Below are 27,718 nucleotides of genomic sequence, written 5' to 3' on the forward strand. Positions count from 1 at the left end.
GAAAACAACATTAAGCTGCACATTATTATCAAAGAATGTGCTTGTTTCTCTACACCCATACGACTTCTGCTTGGACCGAAAACACAAAAGTGCCTGTTTCAGATCATGCTGTTAGTCTGGTATTGAATTAAAATGGGATTATGAGCTGAATAAATACTTTTGTTTTAGTTTGTTGCATTATGTTTGAATAGCACTATATGGTACAGTAGGGACTAATAATATGCTGCCTTTTTCTTACAGTTTCAGAGATAGGAAATGTGATTACCTGAGTGTGTAGCATAGGATATCAGTGAAAGATCATTAGTTTACTCTATATTCAGTGTTTTTATAAGATAAGATCAAATAAAATAATCCTTTATTAGTCCTGCAGCGGGGAAATTTACAGGATTACAGCAGCATAGAGATAATGCAAACAAGAGACATAGTAAAAAAACAAGTATTATAAATAAGTAATAAAAGTAATAAAAACAGGAAAGAATATTAAATAAGTAGATAACAGATTTTATGACTTAAACATAAAACAAGCCTCCTGAGGGAGCAATAATCTTAGCATATGTCCATATACTCATACTATCTTTGGTTTACCTCTTTTTGCCAGGCCAAAATGATATAAACATATTTCATGCGACGACAGAGGTAAGCTGAAAGAGAAAAATGGCATGTCTACTTTTCTAAAGTTTAAAAGCTAATTGTTTTCACAAAGGCGGTGTATTCGTTTGTGTCTAAAACAATACGGAGTCATCCTTCTCACTGAGCCAAGAACTGAATGCTTTGCTTCAGGGTTTAATTATCAATTGCCTGACAGGCTCAGCACAGAATTCTCAAAATGGCCATATCTTGGGAGAAGTGCATCCTTTTCTTTTTCCTACCTCCCCCCTGTTGTTCTGGAGAACGCAAAATGATTATTGTGCACTTGATTTGCAGTTGTGGGACCTAGACTTGTACTTAAAATATCTCTTAAGCGTACCATGGTCTCTGATTAAAGGTTCTCATTGCCAAACCGATCAGAAACTGTAATAACACAAACTCGTGCAGGGAGATTTAGTGATTAAACAGAATGTGGCTCACAGAAAGTGTGGCTCATAAAAGAGACAAGCAGATGCCAACGCCTTTCTAGGGCATTTTTTTTTTGCTTTTGAGGTGTACTTTTCCTCTTTTAAAACAGTGTTACAATAGAGGTTGGTGGGAGACAACGCTTTGACCATGTGTTAGTGTTAAATAACAGGAAACTGTGTGTGTGTGTGTGTGTGTGTGTGTGTGTGAGTGAGAGTGAGAGTGAGAGAGAGAGAGAGAGAGAGAGAGAGAGAGAGAGAGAGAGAGAGAGTGAGAGTGAGAGTGAGAGTGAGAGTGAGAGAGAGAGAGAGAGAACCACCACATCCGACTCAAAGACAAAGAGCTTGTTTCTATTCTCATCATTTTTTCTTGACATTCAAAGTCACACAGGGAAAAATCGACTGGCCGTACCAGTTACCTCACTGTCAATAGCCAATAGTTTGCAGACGTTTTGACAAAACAAGTGTCACTTTTACATGAATGATAACTGCATTCGATTTAGGTAAGTCAGTCTCAGAGTCTTGCATTATGAATATTGGCTCACTTGAACGTCTCCCAGGACATCTAAATGGAACTTGGCTGTTGTTAAGGAAATTAACTGTACCTCTGCATATTCTGCCAGACAAAACATCTGCTGTGGAAAAGATCTATGGTGTGTGTGTTAGGTAAAGCTGAGCGGCTGGCATCACTTTAAACTATATAAGAATTGTTTTGTTCAGTTATAGCATAACTGCCAACTGTGCATTTACATTTACACAGAATTGAATCAATGCAACTACTTTTGATTTCATAAACTGGGCCATGTGGCATAATCGCTGACAACCAGAGTAATAAGGTAAATTGTAATAAATTCATTTTTTTCTTGATTGTGAGTATAATAAAAATCAATTTTTAAAATAGTTATTTATTTTAAACACAGGCTTCTCCCGCAAATTAGTAAGTGTACAGATTTACTGTACAGTCAGCTAGTGTTACTGACATATTTTGCACATGTATAATCATATTGACCATAATGGTAGTATTTTATGTGTTGTCAAATGTGTCAACAATGATGAAGTTATAGGGATTTACATATATCCCCTCTTCCAATCAAATTTTAATATAAACCTCGCAGAACCCACCCTATAACATATTACAGCTGGATATCATGCTGGACTAGTCCCCACTTTGGAACTACATACTTATTGCTCCTGACTATTTGTCAGGCGATGTCAGTGCATAAGCCATAAAAAGGTGTAACTGGTTTAAAGAAATAAATAAATAAAGATTTTCATAGATTTTTCAATACAGTGAGCACCACTAACACATATGCCTATAAAATCCAAAACACCTGTGTGACTTTATTCTAGGAGGGGTAAGTAGTAAATATTCAAGCATATCAAAACATATCCTGGATGATTTTCTAATTCAAGTGTGAGAATCACATGATAACCCCATGATAACTCAGTGGAGATCTCAGAAGATGCCCTGAAAATGATAGCTCACTCTCACAAATTAAGAAATAAACATAATAAACATTTCAAATCATAAAAAAAAAAACAAGCCAACACACCTTTCATTTTTAATCTAATTATTTAGGATATGCATTGATGATCATTTTCAGTTGTATCATAAAATTAACTTCACAACTGTGGACGTCTGCTTCATGTTTTGGATTCAAGCAAGCACGGAGCGAAATCCAAGTGTTATTTTGTGCCGCTTTATCCACGTGTGTCAATGTTTGCATCCAACGCACTTCCTTAGCAACGTGTATCTGAACCAGGAAGGACTCGTGTAGCTAAGCGCTGGTAGCTAGCTGCGGTTAGCACAGAGGAGTGAGAGTGTGCTGCAGCAAAGTTGATCTCAGTTAGATTTATGAGAGCATCTGCCTGACAAGTGTTTTAAACACATGTCAGGCAAAGTCGTGCTTAGCAGGCAGTCCTGTCGCTGGTAGGAGAGGAGCGAAAATCGTAAGTTGATATTGTTTTGTTGATGTGTTAGCGAGCTGCTAGCTAACTAGCTAGCTAGCGAAAACGCAGGATCGTTAGCTTGCCTTGAGTTGAACTAACTTCATTTTTAATGCAATGCCATTCTTTACTCACTAAACACACACGTCACATAAACTGAATAATGTTGTTTTTAATAACGCAGACTTAAAAATGATGTGCGTAACGATAGATAAACAGCAGGAACTATTTGAAAAGTTGATAACGTCAACATAGGTTTACGAGATGGGTGGTAGCTTTACGTTATCTGCCAGCTTTGATTTGTAGTCTTGTGGATCTGCACTGTGAATAGCATATTTTTAGATAGCTATTGGTTTATTTAGATGTTAGTCACATAATGTTTGTACCCAAGTTAAGATTTGAGTAAATAGACCATTGAAGTAATTGATGTATGTGCTGTAAATATTGAGCGTGCAGATTCCTTTCTTCAACCCCACAAAGCATCTGTCAGTGATATCAGCTTTACCTGAAGTGTTGGTCTCAGTGAAAACATGTCCAGTGCCCTAAGTGTGCCAGTGCCTTAGTAGTAGTCTCAGTGGTACATACAGCGGGTAAAATAAGTATTAAACACGTCACCATTTGTCTCAGTAAATGTATTTCTAAAGGTACTATTGACATGGCATTTTCACCAGATGTCGGTAACAACCCAAGTAATCCACACATACAAAGAAAACCAAACAAATAGGTTTCAGTAAATAATTTAAATAAATTTCAGTAAGCGTGTTCAATACTTTTTCATTACATTACATTAGTCATTAACAGACGCTTTTTTCCAAAGCGACTTACAATAAGTGTATTCAACATAGGTATTCAAGAGAACTACTAGTCACCAGAAGTCATAAGTGCATCTCCTTTCTTAAACAAGCATCTAAAAGCATAAACCAGAGCAAAAGTACAGTGCAGAAACAAACTAATACGAATACAGTAAGTGCTAAGAGGAAGGCTCAGGGTAGTACTTCTTGAAGAGGTGAGTTTTCAGCCTGCGCCGAAAGATGGGCAGCGACTCTGCTGTCCTGACGTCAGTGGGGAGTTCATTCAATTTTCCCTGTGTCATTCCATTTTATTACACATAACTTAATTTCTGAACTTATTTGTTTGGTTTTCTTTGTATGTATGGATTACTTGGGTTGTTACCGACATCTGGTGAAAATGTCATGTCAATAGCACCTTTAGAAATATATTTACTGAGAAAAATGGTGATGTGTTCAATACTTATTTTACCCGCTTTAGCTGAGCACAACATGCTGCTTTGCATGAGGCACTTCACATCTGTAATATCCATCAAAAATGTAAAAAAAATCACCTTGTCCTGTACTAACCCTGATTGCTAATGTTTGTGTTAATTTTCCTGTCACAGGTGTATGAAAATGATTTTCTTACCGCTGTCTGATAGGCCATGATAGGCTTGTCAGGTTATGCAGGGGTTATGGAAAGTCTAATGAAATCTGCTGAGGAGCAGCAACCCTCCTCTCCCCTGGCCAACTCTTGGTCCTTAAAACAGGAACCAAGCAAGAATCAAGAGCCCAAATGTGTTGGTGGATTTGTCTTAGTGCATGCAGGTAAGTGTGTACATAATAACTGACAAGTAGAATCCGGAGTTTATTAGAAATAAATACTGTATGAAGCTACACCTCATAATAAGTAAACATGATTATTATGGTTGTAGGTAAACCCATCATGCATCCAAACATTACATCTCCAAAGGTAGTTTCTGTTTGGCGGGGTCAACTAGCACCACTATATGAACTATATGAATGGTCAAATGCATTTTTTTCCTTTTTCTGGTTTCAGGAGCTGGATACCATTCTGAATCTAAGGCCAAGGAATACAAGCATGTGTGCAAAAGAGCCTGCCAGCGAGTAAGTTCTTTTCATAGCTATTACTGTAGCAAACTAAACTGTATGCATTTTTGTGCAAAAAAGAAACATAACCTTGTACTGTTTGTAACACAATCTGTGTTATACTTAATGGAATGTTTGTAAATGTAGATTCTAGACTTCGGTCTAGAAAATGTGACTCTTCAAAGAAATAAATCTGTTAAATACTTTATGAATGCAGAGTAATAGATCACATTGACATTGACCATCTATTAAAGGAGCATTTCAGGGCTTTCCTTAAAGAATAAAAGAATGGTGTTTCAACATTATATTTGTATGTAATTCTAGTTGATAATATGAAAAATATGAACTGATAACCTGTTGGTACGGAATATATCTGCTGAGGCTCATGCATTAACCTGAAATATTAGTTTTCTTTATGTGATATGAGTATAGAATACATGTGCTGTAATCGATACAATGAAGTCAACCCATTTAGTCAGTCTAATAGTTTACTATTTACTTAATTTCTAAATACGTTTCTAAATACTCTGAATTTCCCTCTACTATGTTTTTTGCACAAAAATTCGTTCTGTTGTACTATAAGTGGATCTAATGTTTTCAGAACGTATATATATTAAGTAACTTTGTTTGATCAGTTTGATCAGAAAGATATTGTGATATAAAGGGTTGCTCAGGTTGGATGAGGAGCATCTGTGAACAGCTGGGATTCCATAGTTTTTCAGTGGGATTCCAATCTGTGTTTTGGCAGAAGCACTGAAGCACTTCAATGTTCTTGTTTGAAGTCATTCCAGTTTTCATTTGGCTGTATTAAGATAATCTTGTGTTGGAGTGGAAGTCTTTGTTTTTTGGCACTCTAAAGCAGGTTCTTCTCAGGAATGTTTTTGTATTTAGTTTCATTCATTGTTCCTTCCATCTGAAATACAACCTCGCAGGGCTGCCTTCGACCCTTGATTTACAAAAGTAATGGTGTTAGATGGGTGATGAGCTGTGCCCAGTTTCCGCTGGATGTTGTGCTTTGCACCGAGGTCAATTTGTTCAATTCGAAAAGTGCTCTTTTGCTTTCATGCTTTCTGTGTCCTCTTTCACACAAACACACGAGACAAACTGAATTCAATCCAGGATCCTTATTTCATTTGTAATGCTTGTGTTTTCCCTAGTTTTATCTCCAAGTTTGAGCCTTTGATGAGACTCAAAAGGAGATGTGTTTTCCATAGCGTTTTTTTCTGTTTGTTAGTCAGCAGGATATGAAGAGATTCCAGTAAATGCATGGTAGTGTGATTATGAAGGGGCTAGAAAAACAAAATTTGCACTATTGAGAGATTCGAGACAGTTAAAATGATTAATTTCTGTCCATGTTTTATCATAGTGTTGACTAACTGACCTAGATGAAGGTAGGCAATAAAAGCACTATACGAAGGCTGAAATGAGCAATGTGTTTTCACTGTAGGGCTGTTGCACTTTCAACAAGCTGTCTCTATGTATTTTCCAGGCTGTGGACCGACTCAAAGCCGGGGCACTTGCAGTGGAAGCAGTGGCCGCAGCACTGGTTGAACTTGAGGTTGGTTGATTTTAATCCAGGTTTGATTATTAAAAAGTCAACCATTATTAACTCAGTATTTATTAACAACCTGGCTCTATACGAACTGTGACAGAAATGTATGTTTAGGCCAAGATTGGATGGTTCATTAGAAATAAAGTTTTATTCTAGACTCAACATGTTTTTAATTGTTTTCAGGACTCTCCTTTTACCAACGCGGGCATGGGCTCCAACCTTAATTTGTCAGGGGAAATTGAATGTGATGCGAGTATCATGGATGGGAAGTCGCTGCATTATGGGGCCGTAGGGGCTATTAGTGGTGAGTTATTACACATGCATTGATATTCATGTCTTATTGCTGTGTTGTTGTGGCACTAAAGTTGAGTCACCTGGAAGTAATGACAATGAGTCAAGGGATATCTGTCAAAATAACCAAGAAATTATTTTAATATCTACACATCCGCATACTTAAGAGAGAGTTCATTGAAGGATTTTAATTAAAGCTTAAAACTCGTGATTTATTCCAAACAACAGCCCAAGGTTCAGTTCAAAAGACAAAAAATTGCTTTACTACGTCTGCATCATGTAAAAAGTAGCCATATAATATATTTATGTTGAATGAAACTTTGTTGGCTTAGATTTAAAAAAAAAAAAAAAAAAAAAAAATGTATACCTGCCAACCCCTGTTTTTATACAAGGTTTATATAGGCTAAAATTCACCCAGTATTCACAGGTGTGCTTTCTTAACAATGGCCATATTAAGGAACATGTGCAATACGTAACAGTGAAATCAATTAATACATTCCATGTGAAAATTTAAAAAACAATTATTAACAATACACAGAAAGTCAACACAGATTTGAGTATTACTGTGTGTGTTGGCAAAGTATTTTGATTTGTTCACACTGTAATAAATGTACATAGAATGAACTGCTAGCTCTGTGATGATTCTGACTTTCCTTCAGGTATTAAGAACCCAGTCTTAGTTGCAAACCGTCTACTGATTGAAGCACAGAAGGGGAAACTATCAGCTGGCAGAATACCACCCTGGTGATTATAATGGTTATTAATTACTGTTGTATTAACCCGATTACATCCACATGTTAATTTGTATTCTTTTGTCAGCTTTTTAGTGGGGCGAGGAGCACACGATTGGGCAGTCGGCCATGGCATACCACCGTGCCCTTCAGAGAAAATGGCAACCAGTGAGTTTTGCTCCACAGATTTATAAATATGCTTCACCTAAGAAATGCATTTTTTTGATGGTGCAAAACTGAACCTAAACACAGTGCTCAGAACAACCTTTAGCAGAGGTGCATTCATACGGATGCATTTGATTGAGATTTTTTTTCACGCGCAGAGTTTAGTTTATCTGCGTACAAGAGGAACAAGCGAAAGATGGAGCTGGCAGAAAAAATGGACACAGGACATAATCAGGCCAAGAAAAGACGACAATCAAGTGAGAATGTGAGTACTGTGTTATCGGTTGAAATAAGAAATTGTTTTAAAATGCATGAAATGTATTGTACTTTCTCAGCCGCATCACTTGAGGCAGAATGCGCCCACCACTTCTTGCTAATTTTTATGCTAATATTTTGCACAGAAAAGGTCCTGTTTATTCTTCTTCCCACAGGTGCTACAAGGCGTTCAGATCCAACAATCTGACCAGGGGCATCATATGTACTAAACAAAATGTTCTGTACCAGTGGTCGGCAAATACCAGCCTTTGGTCCAAATCTGGTCGCCACCACATATTCTGGTCTGTCAAATGAAATCGGAAACTCTCCGTAATTGGGCAACATTAAAAACGAAGGCTCAGAAATATTTTGTGTATAGAACTTTTTAAAAAATCGAATTTCAACATGGTAACCATGACCATGTAAAAAGCAGTACGACCAAGTGGACAGAAAAGTGATACTGTGCCTGTATGTGGCTCTGAAATGAGCTGTTAAAAAATGTAGATACCTCACTTTGATTATACAGTGCTGTTTTGCTTAGATTACAACACTTACTTTATTCCTCAGAACAATTGCACAAAAAATCAAAATACAAATGACAGGAGTGTATTTTTTCTCTTACAGTTGAGAGAACACTGAACGTACTTGCCACTGCTTGTGAAAAAGAACAGAACAAACAGAAAGCAGTAGAAATAGTTAATGAAATGATAAGATAATATATAATTTAGATAGAACTTTATAAAATAAAATTAATTGCAATATTAGTATTGTAAGTAACTTAAGACCCTCAAAGTTAAGAGGGGACAGCACAAATTTTCCCCAGTAGAAAATCACACAGGCCTCGCTCAAAAGTCAATATAAATGTGGCTCCAATTGGTCACTTGATTAATAGGATGCTATTAGTAATTAAATTGGTTTGGTCCTTAAGTCAGTTTAATCATGCTGGCAGCCCACTCCAAAGATTCCAAATCAGCAGTTATGCATGGGAATATATGGCATCAAACTGAATCTAGAAAAAGGCAGGAAACATCAAGTAGAATAATGTATTTTATACAAGAAAGGATTTTAAAGACTCTCCACAACTAAGTCATCAAGATATATTCGGCCAGTTATGATCTCACATTCTCACTGAATCATTAAAGGAAATTGCATTACCAGGTTGCCCAGAAGGTTCCAAGAAACGATAAAAAGTGTTGACAAGAGGTGGTGCAAGGTTTCAGGGCCGTGAGCAGTACAACAGGAGAGTGGCTTGATGATGAGCTGAGTAAAAAAGCAGTTGAAAGTAGACTCCTTCTGCTCTGAAGTCACTGGCAGTGGCAGCAGCAGAGAGGAAGAAAGGAGAGATTATCCTGGTTCGGTAGTGAACTTTGTTAAATGGAGTAAAACGTGTAAACAGCCACAACCCAATAGGCTTCATTAGACCTGTTTTCATACAGTGTCAAATGATTCCTTAATACTAATGGTACATCCACAAAAAGAAAGACTAACAACTAAGATGGGAAGCTGTTGACTTTGGCAACTGATCTTTGAGAAAATGATAGATTTTTGTGTCAAATGGCTGGTTGGCCTAATGAGAGCTTAAAGTTTGTGTTGCCTGAAACTGTTCTCATTTGTCTCTTCCGTGTTTACACAAAACTGCTTAACCCTATTAAAGGTTAATATGTGACCATTTGGTTCAGTTAAGCTTGCACTTATTTGAGCATACCTGATACTCAGACTGTGACATGCATGCTTTAAGGTTATTTTACAGGATTTTGGCATATATATTAACATATACATTAAGTGACATATAAAGTTAATTAACATGAAATACCCTCTTTTTGTATCAAGAATGGCTATTGGAGACCTTTGGGTTCAACAAAAAAGGAATTATCGAAGCAAGTCTGGTTTTAATTTTCATACACAGTGTTCTTTTTATGCCTCTGTCTTTTTGCCAAGCAATAAACTCTTTACATTATGTTTATGCCTTGCTAATACAGCCACCTGTATCATGATGGTGTATAGTTGCAGTTTTGTTAAGGTAGATCTAACGCATTTCAATATGATTCAAATATGCCCTTAAGCTTTACAGTCGTTATTTACTGTGGATTTTTTTCATTTACAGACACTGATAAGGAATGACAGGAGGGTCTTTGTAGCATTTAAAAATATTTGGCTCTGGTTCTTTTCGGCCTGAAAAACCCGGAGACAAGGCTGAGTTACGAGAGCATAAGACAGATGAGAAATGCTTTTTATCTGCCTTTCAGTCCAGGGTTCATTGAAGATCTTCAGTTTCTGGTGGGAATGGAGCCTTGGTCATGTATCATAATGTCATTTTGAACATTTAGGATGTAGGACTATTTATCATGCAGTCTGAGTCATGATGGTTCACAAACAAGTCGCTTCCAAAGCAAACTGCAATCAGGGAAGGGAAACAGCTGATTGAAATCACAACAGCACATTTTTTATGAAATATGAAGGGCCAGAAAGAATGATTTGCAAATGAATGCATTATATTTAAAACATTTCAAAAATGTCCCTAGTCAAAGATGATGTCTTTTCTTCAGAATGTGAGTGCTCCTCCTTCATGTTGCCTGATATGAGAACAACCCTCATTTGAAAATGTGCATTTGTATATATATATATATATATTTTGGGGGGTTCTGCTCATGTGACTCTTCTCCTTACTGTGATGTAGGAAAATGGCTCAGGGTGCCTGGACACAGTGGGGGCCGTTGTGGTAGATCTGGAAGGGAACGTAGCTGCAGCGGTGTCCAGTGGAGGTCTGGCCATGAAACATCCCGGCAGGGTTGGCCAGGTACGCAGACCCTCTTCTTTTTTCCTCTGTCTTTGTCTTCACCTACTTAACAACTTCTACTTGTACAATTAATATATAAAATGTAATTTTCAAGGTTGAATCAGTCTTTTATTTCAGACAGCTTTTATAGGAGGCATATTATAATTTCAATGTGTCTTTTTTTTGTTAAATATTTAAGCAAATAATGTAGAATTTCTATTTATGTGTAATGACATACAGTTTGTGTTTTAAATTGATTTGCTGCTGAAAAACAAAACGGCATTAATCAATGTTTTTTATAAATAATGCTGAATAAAATGACTAAGAAACCCATGGTGAACTATGGTCTGCGGCTTCACAGGGATTTTAACCACTTTCAGCTCATTGTTTGGTTTTTACAGCTCACAGTGTTTTACAACTCGGCAGTCATTTTCTCCAAAAAAGCTTCGATGACGTTCAGTCCGTCTAGTCCGCTCTGACTCCGCCTCCATTCGTGTGCATCCGTCTTCAGAACCAGCTGTATGTCTGTCAGCAGCAGCTCCTGAGGAGCTGAGAGGACAGTAGCCAGCCAAACTTTCTACACCAGGCTGACTGACAGCAGAACATTTACCAGAGAGAAATAGTTTTTGGGAGGGCTCCTTGGGAGGAATCAGGATTTTATTTAAATGTATCAATCCATTTAATCAAATGCATCAATCTGTTCTGTGAGACGGGCGAGTTTGAAAATGCTTCCTATGCAGATCGCCCTTCAGACTCCTCAAGTGGCCAAAAAACTCAATGCTAATGAAAAGATGGTGTCTGCTGGATGTGCAAACGGGCAATATCTTGCCAATGCATTTACCACCACAACTAAATAATGTGTCAGCCAGGGCTGAGTTTTGTTATTAGTTGTTATGCCCCCATGTGGCCAAAAAACTCAAATCAATCCAGCTTTGAAAGTCTGAAAGCAGCTTTCTGATCCCCTCCCTTTGTTTCTACCTTTGCTGTGTTAATCCGACATCGCTGCTGTTTGATGTATTGAATAGAGCCTCTTAATGCAGACAGTCTAAATTAATGAGGCAACTTACTACAGAAGAATTCGCTCTGATCATCCTCGTGTCTTGTGCCCCATTTTTTTTTATGTTCATGCAATCTCAACAAATTCTAGTTAAACACTTTGTAGCGGCTACAGAAAGTTATGAGTCTGCATGAACAGCAGCTTCACAGGAAAAAAATAAACAACTTAACAATTGGAACAGAACAGAATGAATGAATCAGTGGGATTTACTACCTCAACCTATTAACACTCTCACTGTTAAAAAAAAGCTGAAGCTCAGAGCAATAGAGTCGTGAGCATGTTGATCCAGTGTAGTTAATGATGTGGAAATGTGAGTTAGGCTAAAATGACCTCCACTGCCTGGAGTGTAGGTTTTAAAATATTGTATTTGGCTATGAGCGGGCCTCTGAAAGTTATTACTTGAGAATAAATTATCTTTTTTGGTAATTCCAAAACAGAAATGGCAAAACTCCTTTGCAACTAAAATGTCCTCCTTTGCTCTCTCTTCTCAGGCCGCTCATTATGGATGTGGCTGCTGGGCAGAAAATGCTTGTAATATGAACCCTTACTCTACAGCAGTGAGTACCTCAGGTAAACCACAGCTCGCTCTCTACATCCTACCTCGCAGTTGTGTGTGTGTGTTTGTGTGCATGTGTGTGTGTAACTTTTCCTCCCGCCGTTAACGTTTACCACCAGCCCACTGTTTGTTTTGGAGATGATAGGAACCAGAAACAGATATTTATTTAATGTGAGCCTCTTATTTAGGCCCGGTGAGTCAAGCTTCAAAAGTTCTGATAATACTTTCCGATGACCTCCAACCATTCCTGCTGAGTGACTCTCATCAGTCACTTCCTTAGCTGATTGAGTCATCATTCTCCACTCTCTGTTAGTCAGCTGCATGCCAGGTGCATTGCAAAGCCCTTTGGATTTGCATGATATTTGACATGGGACACCTGTTCTGGATATGAAAGCGAGAATCGCTCAGTGTGCAGCAGAAAGATGATACATTTGCAAACTTCAAGTTCAGTTATCAAGATTGGGATGATTACTTTTCTGGTCCAAATGAGTGGTATTATAGCTGGCAGTTAAATCAATATATGCAGTATGTTTTCATCTTTTCCAAGTCAATATTTTCATGTAATAATTATGCATATGTGCTCATGGGAAAATCAGCTGGCCATTTTTGTTTTATATCTATTATTTCTGTTTGATGGTATATTAGAAAAATAGGTTTAAGTGCATCACATGCAAAAGGGATCAAAAACTGATGGTATCAGGTTTTCATTTTTAATGTGAGCTATACACGGTCATCTATATTACCAATATGAGGAGCCTTACTAATTAGATTCAAATTGGAATTGAAACAGTACTTTTTAAACTCCATGTTTGTAAATTTAAGCAGGTTGTCTTTGTAAATGAGAATTGATTCTCATTTACAAAGACAACCTGCTTAAATAAAGTTTTAATAAATAATGAAAAACTCATAAACTAAATGTATTAGATTCGGATGATTAGTTTGAAAGCTATGAGCTCCATACATGGAAATTCCATTCACCATCCACTATATTGTGATCTCATCATAAGATATCTGAAAACCTCTGAAAAAAGACTCTTTAAAGGTAAAGAAAAACTTAAAAGAACTATGACTAGAAAGCAACAAGGGGTAACTGAGAAAAATATGTTTCCTTGTGGTGTCACTAGACAACCTGTCAAATTAAAATGCACATTTCTTAGCAGTAAGAGCCTTATGAATTGTGCTGCAGCCTTTACAAGTCTGCATGTCGAGAAACAATGGCAGCCACCTTCCTGCTTTGGCCTGTCCTCCGCTGACCGCACACACAGGAGTAGTAAGGGCGTCCCTGAGGAACCGGCCCTTTAAGGATTAAACTGATGCAGATAGTCAAATGGACAAAGACCTCCTTCCCTTGCAGGACCAATCTGCCATTTCAAAAAGAAGTTGCATTCTTCTTGAACATATTTACGCAACGTGTACACCCGTGCTTTAGTGTTTCCCAAACCTGAGAGTGCATGCCTCTTTTAGCTGAAAGCTACATTGCCGGCTGTGAGCGGTATGGCTTTGAATGTGAGGTAGAGAGGATATGTTTGCCCACTTCTTTAAGATGCGTGTAGACGTCCGCGACATAGCTTCTGGGGAGCATTAAAACCTTTTGATGTGGATCTGTAGCCTAATGCATCTCAGTGCAGACGAGCTGATTCGATCAGACAGGCTGAAGCTTGAGTCATATGTACTCGGAGGGCAGAGATAGCCAGCATTTTGCACCGCTAAAGCTTGTCTGAATATATTATAACCAGCAATCAGTGAGAGATTTAGTGTAGTTTAGCAGCCAAAAACGGTTTATACTGAGCCAAGGCCCAGAAAAAAATGAATGCATTAGCCTGGTGATACGCTGAGACATTTCATTGAAACAAAAAACATAGAAAGATTTGCATCCTCAGGTTTCTATTACTCTTTCTACTCTAATAACTATGTGCTATACATTTGTATATATGCTTACACAAGATGAGAGATTGCTATTAAAGCTCTGTCACCTACTTGTAATGCAGCTTAAAGGTGAAACACAGTCTGGCCCATTTGAACGGCTCTATACTGTATTATAACATTCAACTAGCAGTATGAGATGCTATCTTGGTTACAGTCTGCTGTTCATCAATTATCCAAGTAGATGAAGTGTAGATGTTTGCTCTCTGCGTTTGTTTCCACCTCATCCTGTCTTCCTATATTGTGGCTTTGCCTTTGATGTGACTTAAAAAAAAAAAAAAAAAAAGCTTTCCTTATGGGTATGGAGAACATAATGTGTGTTCCAGTAGAACACCTGTTTTTAATTTCCTAACATGAAAGGCATTCCCATCAAACGAAACACAAAAACAGTCATTTTCATCCGGACTCATGGAGCAATAGTCCTCCACCCTATATGTCACTCTTTCTCCCCTTACACCTCACCACCACTTTGCCCTCCCACCCTCCTTCCACTCCAGTCTGTTTTGTAACATGCGGCACATGTGGGTCTTGGTTTTAATATGCGTTGACTGCTTCATCTGGCCCTCGCTTTGCTGTGGCCCATGAAAGAACAGCTCTTGCACTTCACTGTTTACTCTCGCTGCTGTTGGCTGTCACACACTGCGTCTCCGAACTGTTGGCTGCTTTGGTTGGCATTTTACTGCAGTTCCAGTTCAGTCGTCTTCATGCTGCCATTATACACAGCTCCCCTGAGACAGAGCGCTTTATGGTAAACAAAAGACACAGTACCTGGCCAATCTGACGTTCTGCTCTCGTTAAAGAATAACTTCAAATTGCTGCAGGCATCTGGTCTCCACAGTTACCGACCTGCATTCAGTTTTGTTGTAGTTACCTGATATTTTATGAGGCTTTCCTTTGTGTTTTCAGAAACAACAAGGCTGTATTCTTCCGTCTTTATGGGGTTTCACAGGAGCTTTTGCCAGATGTGTTTTGTTTCCACTTTTGGATTTCATGTCTTCTCTATAAGTATGCATCATGCATTCAATATCTTTCTGTAGCAAACCAAAATAATAGCATCAAAGCTAGTCCTTTAAGCAGTAAGTAGTATTATCTTAGATTTTAAAATAAGCTCACCTGCTATGTTTTAACTTGGAAGTGGTAGTGATAGTGGTAAGGTGAGTTATCTGTACAGGCTGACCACATTTTTTATGGTCCTGGTTTACTGAAATACTTCACAAAACGGTTTGTTTCTCTCCCTGGATGTTTCTATATAGTCCATGGAATGCCATATAACTGAAGAGCATCAGATAGATTCAGGTGATGCTGATTTATTAGAATTTTGATATTGCATTTTTGTTTCTGTGGACTCTAAGAAAAGAGTGTCGCAGCCTTCACAGTTAACATTGTTAGTTTTACAGTTTGCATGAAGTCACGTATTGCTACCTACAACTGTTTCGTGTCTTACTGTCGTCTGTTAGTCAGCGGTCTAATCCACATAGTCTGATAGTGTTATCATCTTGTTTACTAACCGTATTTAAATAAATAGATATTTTGATGTTTGGCTTTTAAAACCTAATTGGGAAAACCTCATGGAGCAATAGTAAAATGTAAAACCTATAAACACAAAATTGATGCATAAATGCCTAATAGTGATACATGTTGCAAGTATGCATGCACATACTGCAGTTAGGCCGCGAGGCAGCTTGAGCTGGGAGAGTTCACAGAAGTGGAATTAATACTGGGTGTTTGCCGTTTCAAATTCCCAAACCAGCAGGGGATCTGGGCAGGGAAAAACTGCATTAAATCTCTCAGCAATTATGGTCAGTGTGCCCTTGAGCAAAGCAGCCGTACTTGCAGTGCTGTCGTCTCTACCTGAAATAATAAAGATTAAAGTGATCATGATGCTGAGGACGCGTCCCAATGACTGCTGCAGCACTAAATCTGTTCTACAAGCTGAAAAGTGAATCCATAATGTTTGCAATATATTCCACATTACACACACATTAACCAGATCTATTGGGAAAATATGATCTTCTTAACATGATTGAAAATCAAAGCATAATCAACTCAAAGCACGATTGGTAATCAGGAAATGCTCGTACACACTGATCTCCTCAAAATTCACTTCACCCTCAAGATGCAAAGTATCAAGTATATGATTAATACCATACACAGCTAATGTTTGAAAGTTAAATTATTTTATAATGTGCCTTGGATTCTTTGATGTAATTGGTGTGTACTGCATGTGCTACAACTCTCTCAAAGTGAACTTGCTGGAGCTTGAAGGCAGTCATGCTTGCAACAAGGAAATGAGTGAAAGCAAGTTAATGATCCAGGTTCTGTCTGTGTCTGTGTCTTTTGCCAGGCTGTGGAGAGCATCTGATTCGCACCATGCTGGCACGGGAATGCTCTGCTGCCATGCAGTCTGAGGATGCCCATCAAGCACTGCTGGAGGCTATGCAAAACAAGTTCATCAGTGAGTCAACCACATGCAGCCCGACCGCCGCTCCATTCCAAACACACAGATGTGTTAGCCGAGAACGTGTTTGCGCAAAACGCAATTATGCACAGAGAGGATTGAGCTAACAAACAGATGTGGCATAACATAAGGAATGAGCTAACAACTGGGAACATTGGAAATAATAGAAACAGAAGAGACGGCTTTTGATATGTGGGCCTTCAAATGTTCCAAGCATCTTAGATGACAGCCAGAGATATTTTTGGAAGACATAATTGTTTTGTTGAATTTTTTTTCATTTTTTTTGCCATATTCTCAGAAGTGGTCAGTCTTAGAAAGTCTTGTTAAGTGTGTTTGCTGCGCCTGTGAATGACCACTGGGATAGCTCAGAGAAGACAGAGCAGAGGAAGAAAGGACATGTGGAAACATGTGGTGGTTTCTGCCTTGTTTTTGGCCTCCTTTAAAAGTCCGTCTCAGTTTGGGTTTTGTCATGGACATCTGTAACACCGAGACATTTGGATGGGCTGGATGAAGCCAGTTTGAAGTTAATTCTTCTGCCGTTTTCTTTCAAGATGCACATTAAGTCAAACAAAGCTCCATAAATCCTGCCTTAGCAAGAGCAATGATGACAGTGTCTGTGATGTGGAGGCCTCTCACTCAACTTCCATGATACATTTGTCAGGTTCCCTAAATAGATTATCTTTAATGACAACACCATCCGTATTTTTAGATCTGTTTGTGTTATACAGTACCTCTCGTTGCACACACACACACACACACACACACACACACACACACACACACACACACACACACACACACACACACACACACACACACAAATGTCCACACTCAAAAATAGTTACATTTCTTCTTTTGTTGTTAAGGTTAAAAAAAGCTTAAATGTTAACGTGCAAAGATGTCCGAGTTATTATGGAATGTGTAACAGAATACATTTAAGAGCCTTTTTAAAATGTACAACACATACCGGGGGGTTTGTGTGAATGCCGTCCAAGCTCCACTCAAAAGTGTTTTATAGAGTGATGGGAACATTACGACGTGGGACCAAAATCGGTGTGAAATGCAACAAGGAAACAACAACGTGCAGACACAAAAATATTGTTGCTGTGTTGAGACATTTCAAGACATGCCGTAGCTCTTTTCAGTTGGTTCTTTACGAAACTTTTATTGCCCCTCACTTATCAGCCAATCCAAGTTTTGTTTTGTATACACAGCACCTCATTCAAGTTTGCCTGGAAGCAAGAGAGGTTCTTATTCCACACAAGTGATTTTTTTTAAATAAGCTCAAAGGTCTTTGAGAGTTATGTAGCTAGAGTGTTTTTCTTCAAATTAAATATTATGGTACAGAAGTACACAGTGCGGGGCAAATTACACTACCTGTCATTAACCTATTATGTGCTAATACCTGCCCCGGAACAAAGAGAGTGAAATCATTTTGTTGAACAGTCAGCTACTTATAATAAATACACCAAAATAAATGCTTTCAGTTGTTTAACTTGGCCAGAAAGGAAAACAACATGAATGGAATTTTTTGTTTTTGTTCTCAAAGATCCCCTTAATTTGATTAAAAAGGGCTGTGTTTAGTCTTCTTTTTTCACGTGTTATCCTTGGTTCGATGTGTTTGGGAGGAAAACTTTGGCAATCTAAATTTTGGTATTTTCTTTGTGTGTACAGGCTCGCCCTTTCTGTCCAGTGAGGACCGTGTTTTGGGCGGAGTAATTGTCTTGCGCTGCTGCGGATGTGTGGAAGCTCAGCCATCTCCAAATATTCAGGGTATACTGGGTAAGACATTAATCATTTCAAATATGATCACACTCAAACCCTCCACGCCGCAGCTTATGGCAGGCAGAGATTTGGCTGTTAATATTTAAAAATCCATCAAGAGATGAATGGGAGGAGGGGGGAGGAGGCACTGTGGCTTTCCTGGCGGGTGGTCTGTGTTTTAACCCGCACAATCAGGCTCTGGTTTCACACCTTTCATCTCAGATTCAAACAGAGACCTCCCACTATGGAATCAACAGCTAATCTTCTTCAAGTGGAGGCCTTCTAAATACTGCCCAGTTTGGCTGATTGTATTGGCGGATCTGGTTTCTCTACCTGGAGCTTCTGAGAAGGATCCTTCTTTCACAGAGCTATCATCATTTAATTTGATTTAAGGAGCGGTCTGGTCAAAGTTTAGGCAGTATGATTTACTACTGGGTTTTAATGTTGCCCTTTGCCCTTTCCGGTCATTTCAAAATGATGGATGTTGTACCATCAGCTCCAAAGAAACCAGTGGATGAGTTCGAGTTCACTGACAAAGAAAGGCAGATGTTTCTCCAACGTAGGAGGGGAGGACATTATGATGGCAAATTAAACATGATTGCAAATGACTAGTTATGCGTCATTTATATCATACATTATGTAATGTATAATAAAATGTTCCAAAGTGCCACTTACTCAGTTATGTTCAGGGCTGTTCGATGCCGTTCATGGACCTGTCTCTTGTGCAGAGAGTGGACTACCTCAGATTACTCTGGACTGCAAAGGGCTCTGTGTTGATTTACAAGAGTAAACGGTACGTCAACCACATCCTTTGGGGGCTGTTATTTCTTCTCCAACCTCCAAGTCCTACCTTCTTCTGCAGTTATGTCACAACTGCAAGTCATACAGTTCCATGATAATGAGCATTGCTCAGAGTGGACTGCAGTTTGGCACGCTGAGTCACCTACCAAACTTTTTAATTTGTGAAATTGGATTTAGCAGATAAGCAGTCTGTTTCTCCCGACACCCTTGATCTGTCCCCATGTTTTTTTTATATACATCGTTACAACTATATATATTTATATTTATGTTAATTAATGTTCTCATGTTCAGTGTATAATTAACCTTTTCTGTCTTTGTGTTTTTCACAGTGGAGTTCTTATGGAGTCACACCACAGAGAGCATGTGTGTTGGCTACATGTCCGCCCAAGATAGCAAAGCAAAGGTGAGCTTCCCAATTAGCTGGACAATGAAAATGCATTGCAGTTCCAAGTACACCTGGGTCATATAAGGATATAACCATCTTTACCTCGTTAACAACGTTATAGAAATACATTCTGAATGCATGAAATAAGGTGTTTTGAGCCAGATTGTTGTCTTTTGTTTAACAATTGCAATTCCTCCTGAGACTCATTTTGTTGCATCAAGGAGCATGAGCTCACCTGTCTTATCTAGTATCAACACTGAGACTGATACACTATTGATTTGATATTTAAATGAAGAAAACATTTAAGTTGTCATTTTTGTATTTTCACAACATTAAACTGGGATGAAATTTGGGGACTCAAGGAGACAGCTGGGCCCAAAATCAATATACACACTCTTCTGCACTAAGCTAACATTAAAAGCCGCAAATCAGATCACACAAAACGGGACCGTTATCGTTTGTTTCACCACCAGATACTACTGACATGTACCTAGCATGTAGCATGTTGCACAAAAGTAAAATTCCAGAAAAGATATATGGAGCAACAACTACATAATCCCTCACCGCCTTCCCTCCTTCAACTATGAAGGTTTAAATGTCTCTTTAAGGCAAACCGAGCCAAACCCCTGGTCCCCGTGGTTGTAGGCAGGATTATTTGCACCTGTTTGTTTGGTATATAGTCTGCTGGTGACCTTTGCTTTTGTATGGGAATTTAAGTCTCTACAGAGCTCTCTTCAGTTATATTTACAATTGTGTGGAAAATAAATGACAACATCGTGTATGTTTGAGGTTGGCTCTGTGATCCTCCTCCAGGACCAAAACTTTCAAAAAAACCATTACCAAAACTCTTTAGTACATAAATTGAGTGACTTGAATCAGTCAGTGTGGCTTTTTAAGCAACAAGGTCTTAATGCCCGGGTCTCCTGGCTCTAAATGGAGTCTCAGCTCAGACTGATTTGTTTGGCTAATGTATCTCTGTCACTCTGTATAAAGAGAGGGCACTGTTGTTGGAGCCTGGTTCAGATTTCAAAGTGTTTGCCCTCCGTGCCGCCTCCACGCCCCCACCATCCCAACCGTCCTTCCCTCTCTCTCTCTCTCTTGGTCTGTCTCTCTCGTCACTCCCCCTCTCTGGCCCTACCTGGTCCTGAAGTACCATAAAGTTTACTGAAAGTCATGCACCACCGGGCATATCCGTATCAATCTGCATATTTGTCAGATGTCCTCTGTGTATTGGGCTCTGTGGTGGAATGTAAGCATGCAAGCTCCCCTTTCACGCCTGTGCCAACGTAAAGAGGCGAGCGGAACACAGTGAACTGTGTACTGTTCACCAACACCCAATGTGACTTTTGTTTGTACGTTTTTTGTTTTGCGTACAGTGTTACATAATGTATGTGTAGTTAAAAGAGGTTTAGCAGGCATTAGCTGAGGGTGATATTATTGGCGGTTTCGTCAATTTCTCCACAACGTCTCTCGTTTATGATTGACAGTAAGAAGTATAATAGTGCAGTGGCGTCTACTGTATGTGCTGTTAATAAGTATAGACTGCAGGTGCAAGGGATTCAATTTGACATCCTTGGACTGGTGAAGCAGAAGTGATGTTTTGATATCAACTAGATAATAGAGGTGTTTGGTTTCCAGTATACTAACTGGATGAGATTTCAATCCTGTACCACTGTTCCACACATTTTCTCTCCTCCACAGTGGCTCAAGTTGCTGCTCGGTCAGAACTGTTACCCATGCAGCGTATTCTTTTATACAATTGTGTTCAGTTGGTGCAGATGCAGGAATATTGTCTGTCAGTAGTTGTTTCTGGATCTCCAGGGAAAAAACGGTCTCCAATTCCCAAATCGACAGGGCATGGGTGACACAGTGATATTGGAGAGCGCAGCCCAAAAACACAGCTGCCCCACCAGACCTCACACTGCTCTACGAAGCTCCCATGTGCCTCCGCGGCTCTCATCGGCTGCATACCAGAGAAACTGGATGTTCCGTCTCTCTCCTCACGCCTCCACAGTGGGTGCAAAACAAGATTTTACCCGTTGCTTCCCCAGCTGGACCCAGAACTGGCCCCCGCTCGCTGCCAAGACATCCTCCTCCTTTCAGAGGATTCAATAGGAGAGCATCTGTTTTCTCTCCAAACTGGTGAAGTTCAAAAAGCCAGAGATGGGAACCTTAATGCGACCAGGCTCCAGTCATGATGTATGCTGTCTGTGAACTCTAGTCTAGAAGTTTGTCTGTATGACATGGAGGCCCAGGAGGTGGCACTCTTATGTCCGTGGCCTTGATGGCAGACGTGAAAACTGAGCGTTTGATGCGCATTGTGTGGATAACCTTAAGTGTTAACTCCAGCCCTCCTGAAATGCATCAAGCCTTTTTGTCATCTTGCATTGTGGCATTGCACTTTTAATATAATGCTTGAATAATTCATCCTGTTTCAAGCACATGCAAAAAATCATTGCACTGGGTTTCAGAGTTTGCATATAGAGCCGGAGCCATCCACAGTCTCAGCTGCTATGTTACAGACATTCCTCCCATTCCTATTCGCATCCCACTGGGTGTTTCTAACCAGCCAGAGTCCATCTTCTGCTGCTTTTCTGTGATAAGAATATGAAAGAGCTGATACACAGTAGCAGAGTAGAGTATTTAGGACAGAGGTCAAACTGGATTTAGACTGTCAGTCTACTTCTCTTTCACGTTTTAATTCCGAGATGTGTACGTATGTATTCTTTCTGAGAAGCAACAGTTTCATAAATCCAGGAGAGCAGTGAAGAATTCTGCTTTTCAGACCAAAATGTGTTGGATATCAGACCGGTTTTCTCAGAAACAGCGCAGACCGTTCCCCTGAGGTTTTTCTTACTTTTCACTCAGATGTTGTTTTTGGGACAGTTGAGTCGAGTCTGTATCCTTATCCTTTTCACATTACACTGTAAAATAGCCAATGTGCTGCAGAGTGAGAGCATCTGGTTTTATTCAAATGCTCACCTGTGTTGGCGCTGGATAGCACGTCAGAAACATCAAGCCATCTTTTACAGAGCTACACAAAGCTACATGGACAGGCCAGTGGCGGCACTCCTAAAACAGTTGGACTATTGTTTTATTGTTTGTCATGATTGGACAGATGAAAGAGAAGTGTAGGATCCACAGCAGCACCACTATGGCTCAGTTCCCTCCTCCTGGACATCATTACCACTATAAAGCTTTTGCTGCTCGAATTGTGCAAGGCCAGAGGAAATCGAATGGCATGCAATTCAGGCCTCCTGGTTATCGTCTGCTTTGTATATTACACGACAAATGTCTTTTATTATGGTACATTTTTCTTTTTACTGTCCATCTCGCATGGAGAATAAATAGCATATGATTGTTTTTTAATTCCTTTTTTTATTTCAAGAGAAAAGAATGTGAAAACCACAACACAAAACCAGCAGACATAGTCATAGAGCTAAATTGGTCCTCAGACCTACGCTTTGGTGTTAATGTGCTGCTTCTCGAGCTCCTAAACACTTTCATATCACCAAAGAATGTTGTTTTTCTGCGACAGATGCAATGGAGCTGTGTTTTTCGGGTTATATTTTGACCCAGCCGCTGTCCTGTCATGTGGTCACTTCAGTCGCTGGGTATCAACGTGACAACAGGCTCACTGTAGGTTTGCGTGTCTTCGTTTTTTCTTTTCTTTCATAGCCCAGCTTTCATTCCTTTGCTCCTCTTTCAACCGCACTGACTTTATAATTAGTCTACGCTGCTTTTGTAAACATGGACATGGAAAAGTTATGATTTGGCATATCGTGAAGGAGAGACAAACATCACGTCACCCAACAGACAATCCCCAAATCAGTATTAATTGGTGCTCTATTGTTGAAATCATGTTTGTGATTGAAGCGGTAATATAACTCTTTGGCCACCATCATCCATTGAAACAGCCAAAAAGTTTGCCTGGACCAGCACAACAAGGGGTCAGTCTAAGTACTTTGGTACTGTACTGTGTTGTATTGCTGATGGTCAATGAATCACCAACAGATTAAAATATTCTATCCTTTATGTGAATGTCTGCAGACTAATAATTCATATAAAAAATCAGAGTGATAGTAACGGTTGGCACAACATATGGCTACAGCATTACATGTCTGATGCTGACCTAACTTGATCCGTTGCGTGAAGCACTACTATCCTAACGACTGCTTTTCCCTGTAACGTAGACTTTTGAATTAGCGCCGCAGCTTGTGAAAGGCAGGCGATGCTCTTAGCACTGTGGTGGTGTAATGACTCGCTGGTTTGGTTTAATAAGCCTTTAACTCGTCCTGCTTACACAGTCAAATTGGCCATTCTGTCAGATTGAAATAAAAAATGACGGTCTTAGCACATGCTTCAGGGTTGTGTGTTTGGGTGAGGGTTGGGGCACATTGTTGTCATTGTCAGACACAGTTTTCTTGCAAAATATATGAAGTCATGCAGCTGGATGCTAATTGTGCCCAGTAGTGTGTATTTTCAGCTGTGCATTCAATGTGGTTGGAATTTAAAAGAACATTGCAAAGCTCTTTCCCTCTGACATGCAAACATCAAAAGCAAAACACGGCACCGTTGGTTGATTATGTCTCAGCTATGGACCTTCAGTCAAAACAGTTTAAACAAGGCCTTTCTTTAACCTCATCTGTAGAAGATGAAGGGAAGAGGACGGACCCAGAAAGGGCTACTGGAGGCTTAATAGCCCCCTGAGAGTGTTGCCATGTGTGCATGGCCCTGTCTGGCTGTTGTCCCATTGTAGTGACAGTTGCCCTCGGGGTGCCAGGGGGCCGTAGTCCAAACCTACACAAAAGGAAGTCCTGTAGAGATGAGTGATGTCAGGCCAGTTCAGTGGCCTGGTCAGTAAGTGGATGGACTCTTCCCCCAAGGCTGTGGCCAGTGTTGCCCTCTGTAGAAAGAGAGAGAGAGAGAGGAAGGAGGACGATAGCCATTATTGGCAGAGGGAGAGTCAGTCACCTTTGATCCCCCCCCGAGTTGAAGTATCACTCCTGCCTTCACAGCTGTGTTTGCCCCTCTCCTCCTCCTCTAACTCCTCTCCGTCTCTGCTCAAACACAAAACACTAGCAGTCTGTTCCCTTTATCCACTTACTCTGTCTCTCTATAGACACACACGGTCATGATGAACAGTAGTATTCCTATGTGAACACACTATTTTTCACACTCATCTGTGTCAATAGTATTTCAATTACATTTGTGTCATTATTGTGGACATGATTACTTTTCAGAGTTCTAAAATCCTTCTTTTATAAATGTGCAGTTCATCTGATAAGCCTCATGTCTGGACGCTTTTCTCAAACTGACTTCCTGGGCCGCATTTTATTTTGTCTTTGGAACCTGTTGGAACAAATCTACTGTACACCACTGTGGCTATAACTCCTCATCAGAAATTTTACAGAAATTCCAGAGAGCAACACCCTGTTAGCGTTTCCTTTTCCCCATGTAACCCTGCCTCTGTATGTGTATATTTCCTTGGATTATGTGTGTGTGTGTGTGTGTGTGTGTGTGTGTGTGTGTGTGTGTGTGTGTGTGTGTGTGTGTGTGTGTGTGTGTGTGTGTGTGTGTGTGTGTGTGTGTGTGTGTGTGTGTGTGTGTGTGTGTGTGTTCTTTTGTTACCTGCAGACACACATTTCCAGATTACCACCTGGGACGGTTCCTGGACAGTGCTTGGCCATCGAAGGAGGTGTGTGTCGCCTGACGAGCGCAGCAGAGTGATCCGCATTCGCAACTCCTTCTGGGCTTCTTCTGCAATACTCCCTGACAAAACCCCACAAACACACCGCCCTCACATCCCCGCCACCTTTGTGAAGTAATAAGCTTTAGCTGTTTTAGCAGGTGCCCAGGAAGGAAGGAGGGGTGTTAGGCTCTACTTAGTGCACTTACAGGACTTCCCTTTGCCACGGTCTGCCTCCAGCATGTACTCTGTATAAATCCCAGCCCCCCCCCCAAAAAGCTCTCCAGTGTCACCTGGATTAGACTTGATGCACCATTGCCTTGATGCACCAATTTTTCTTTATTACTCTTTTCCTTTCCTACTCTTTTTTTCCTTTTGTATATAAGCTATGATTTAGGAAAACAGGGTGGATGTTCATGTTGTTTTGTATCGCTGAACAGATGTGGCTTTTTTCAAGCATTTAGGAATTTAAAATGCAGGACCTTATTTTGTTCTTAAAGTACTTTTCAAGTTTAAAAACGATGTCAGATTGCACCTTGTGGAATGCCTGCTAATCAAGATAATTGTTAACGAGTGAAGCATTTATAGCTGTGAGAGTTGACCAGTAATGATAAAAAGCAATTCACAATGTTAACACATACAGATCAACTTCAATGTGATTGTACACACACGTCATTATTAATCCTATAGCATACCATATAATGTAGCATAACGTTCATCTTAGATCATGATGCATTTTATAACCATTTCAGCCATAGAATGTGTGCTTTGATTGTTTTAAAATGTGAATACATAGATATTGCATGTGCAGAAATCTACGGTAAGCCACTTTGTGTTCTCTGACTGGCGTAGAGTCGATCAAGATGCAGAAACCTACGCTGATACATACGGGCTCAGGTAGCAGCATTTGACCCTACCGCCAAGGGTGACTGTTAGTCATCATTTTAAAATAACAATTTATATTTGTATAGTCACAATGACAGAGACATGTATTTTCTTGCAAAAAAAAAAAAAAAAAAAAAAAGGACGGCTAAATGCTAATTTATGTATCAAGTCAATGAATTTGTGCTGTTGAGAATTGTACTTGAAAGTAGTAAGGGTCTACATTTCTGTTTTGATAATCAGTTCCTCTGGTTTTGCTGTTTCACTCAGTTACTGCTAAGAATTCCTGTCTCGACAAAACCATAATAGAGCTTGTTTATTCTTTACTTGAAAATGCAACTAATATTAACTGGTATAAGCTATGGAAATGATCATATGTGCACAACTCCTTACAGTGCTCAAAAAGTAAATAAAATCTATGTTGCTACATTTCTGACCTATCGTTAGTCTTTTTAAACTCTACGACATGACACACACTCTTCCAACTTTTTCCGAAGAGGAGAGCAGTTTGTAACAGACAGCATAAACATCATGATCATGAACTGTGGCATGCCAAAAATGTATAGTTGGGGAATGAATTACATGCTGGAGTAACTGGAGTGGAAAAATAATTCTTGTGTGCTGTGCATCCCTTTCACATGCACACACACAAACCCATAACATGTTCAATTCACAAGCCACTATTATTTTTCAGTGTGGATTACATAACCCACATTTCCCATCCTCCCATATTTGTCAAAATACGTTTTCCCTGAGTTGAATCATCACAGAGCCTCTTATTAGAGAGGGGGCCGTTATTTATATCAATTGTGTCAGTCTCTGGGGCAAGAGTTAGTCCAGCTGTTGGCTCTGGCTCGTGGCCAGTGTAGTGTCTGAGAGGAATGTGCAATAGAGATGTTCAAGAGGATAAATATGTGCAGCGTTTGAAGAGAGAGATGCCTCCCTGTCAGTGCGCCGTGCCTGGTTGTGGGATAGGTCCACATACTGATGGTATCCAGCCGGTTTGCCTCTCAGGTGTAAGATGTCACAGTCCGTCGACATCACTGACGTGCAAAATGTATTTGACGGGTCAGGAGAATCAACACAAGGTTGGTTGGAGGGGGGTGGGGGGCTGTGCATGTTTGTTTTTGTTCCACAGCCTCCTGACCCTGGGTTGATCTTGAGGGTCCATCTAAAAACAGGAGATCTATGTTACCTTGCCCCTCACCCACACTCACACCGTCCTCCATTAGCTTGATCGCGTGTTATTATAGAGCCCTCTCTTTTTCATCAGGGCTAATCTGTGTTGCCGGGAGACCCTTCTGGCCTCTTCGGCACCAAACCTTCCCCCTTCAAACATCATCCCTCTCTGTCCTGGATCCCCTTAGCTTTGAAAAAGGATCCCAGGTCTTTAAAAAAAAAAAGTGGACGGGGTCCCGAGCCATTCAAGGTGTATCCAATGCCTCGCACTCAGCAAGGCTCTTAAATGCAAAACAGACGGTGGAGCAAATAAAGATCAAAGGCAGCAGCCTTGCCCGCCTGGCCTGCTGTCCTCACATGCCAGGCAGTGCTGTC

The 27,718-nt window shown here is 39.9% G+C and overlaps 1 protein-coding gene across 1 annotated transcript; it reads left to right on the forward strand.

The window, feature by feature from the left end:
* The first annotated feature begins 2,795 nt into the window (after positions 1-2,795).
* tasp1 (taspase, threonine aspartase, 1) lies at positions 2,796-26,586 on the forward strand. The gene is made up of 14 exons (XM_054599924.1): positions 2,796-3,002; positions 4,396-4,597; positions 4,830-4,897; positions 6,369-6,437; positions 6,615-6,735; positions 7,382-7,466; positions 7,542-7,621; positions 7,777-7,883; positions 10,551-10,670; positions 12,198-12,276; positions 16,530-16,640; positions 18,318-18,425; positions 19,538-19,611; positions 25,231-26,586. Exons 2-14 carry the CDS (start codon positions 4,435-4,437, stop codon positions 25,321-25,323), a joined length of 1,278 nt encoding a protein of 425 aa, XP_054455899.1. The 5' UTR covers positions 2,796-3,002; positions 4,396-4,434; the 3' UTR covers positions 25,324-26,586.
* The last annotated feature ends 1,132 nt before the right edge of the window (positions 26,587-27,718 follow it).

This window comes from Anoplopoma fimbria, chromosome 6 (genome assembly GCF_027596085.1).
Source record: "Anoplopoma fimbria isolate UVic2021 breed Golden Eagle Sablefish chromosome 6, Afim_UVic_2022, whole genome shotgun sequence".
Lineage (NCBI taxonomy): Eukaryota > Metazoa > Chordata > Actinopteri > Perciformes > Anoplopomatidae > Anoplopoma > Anoplopoma fimbria.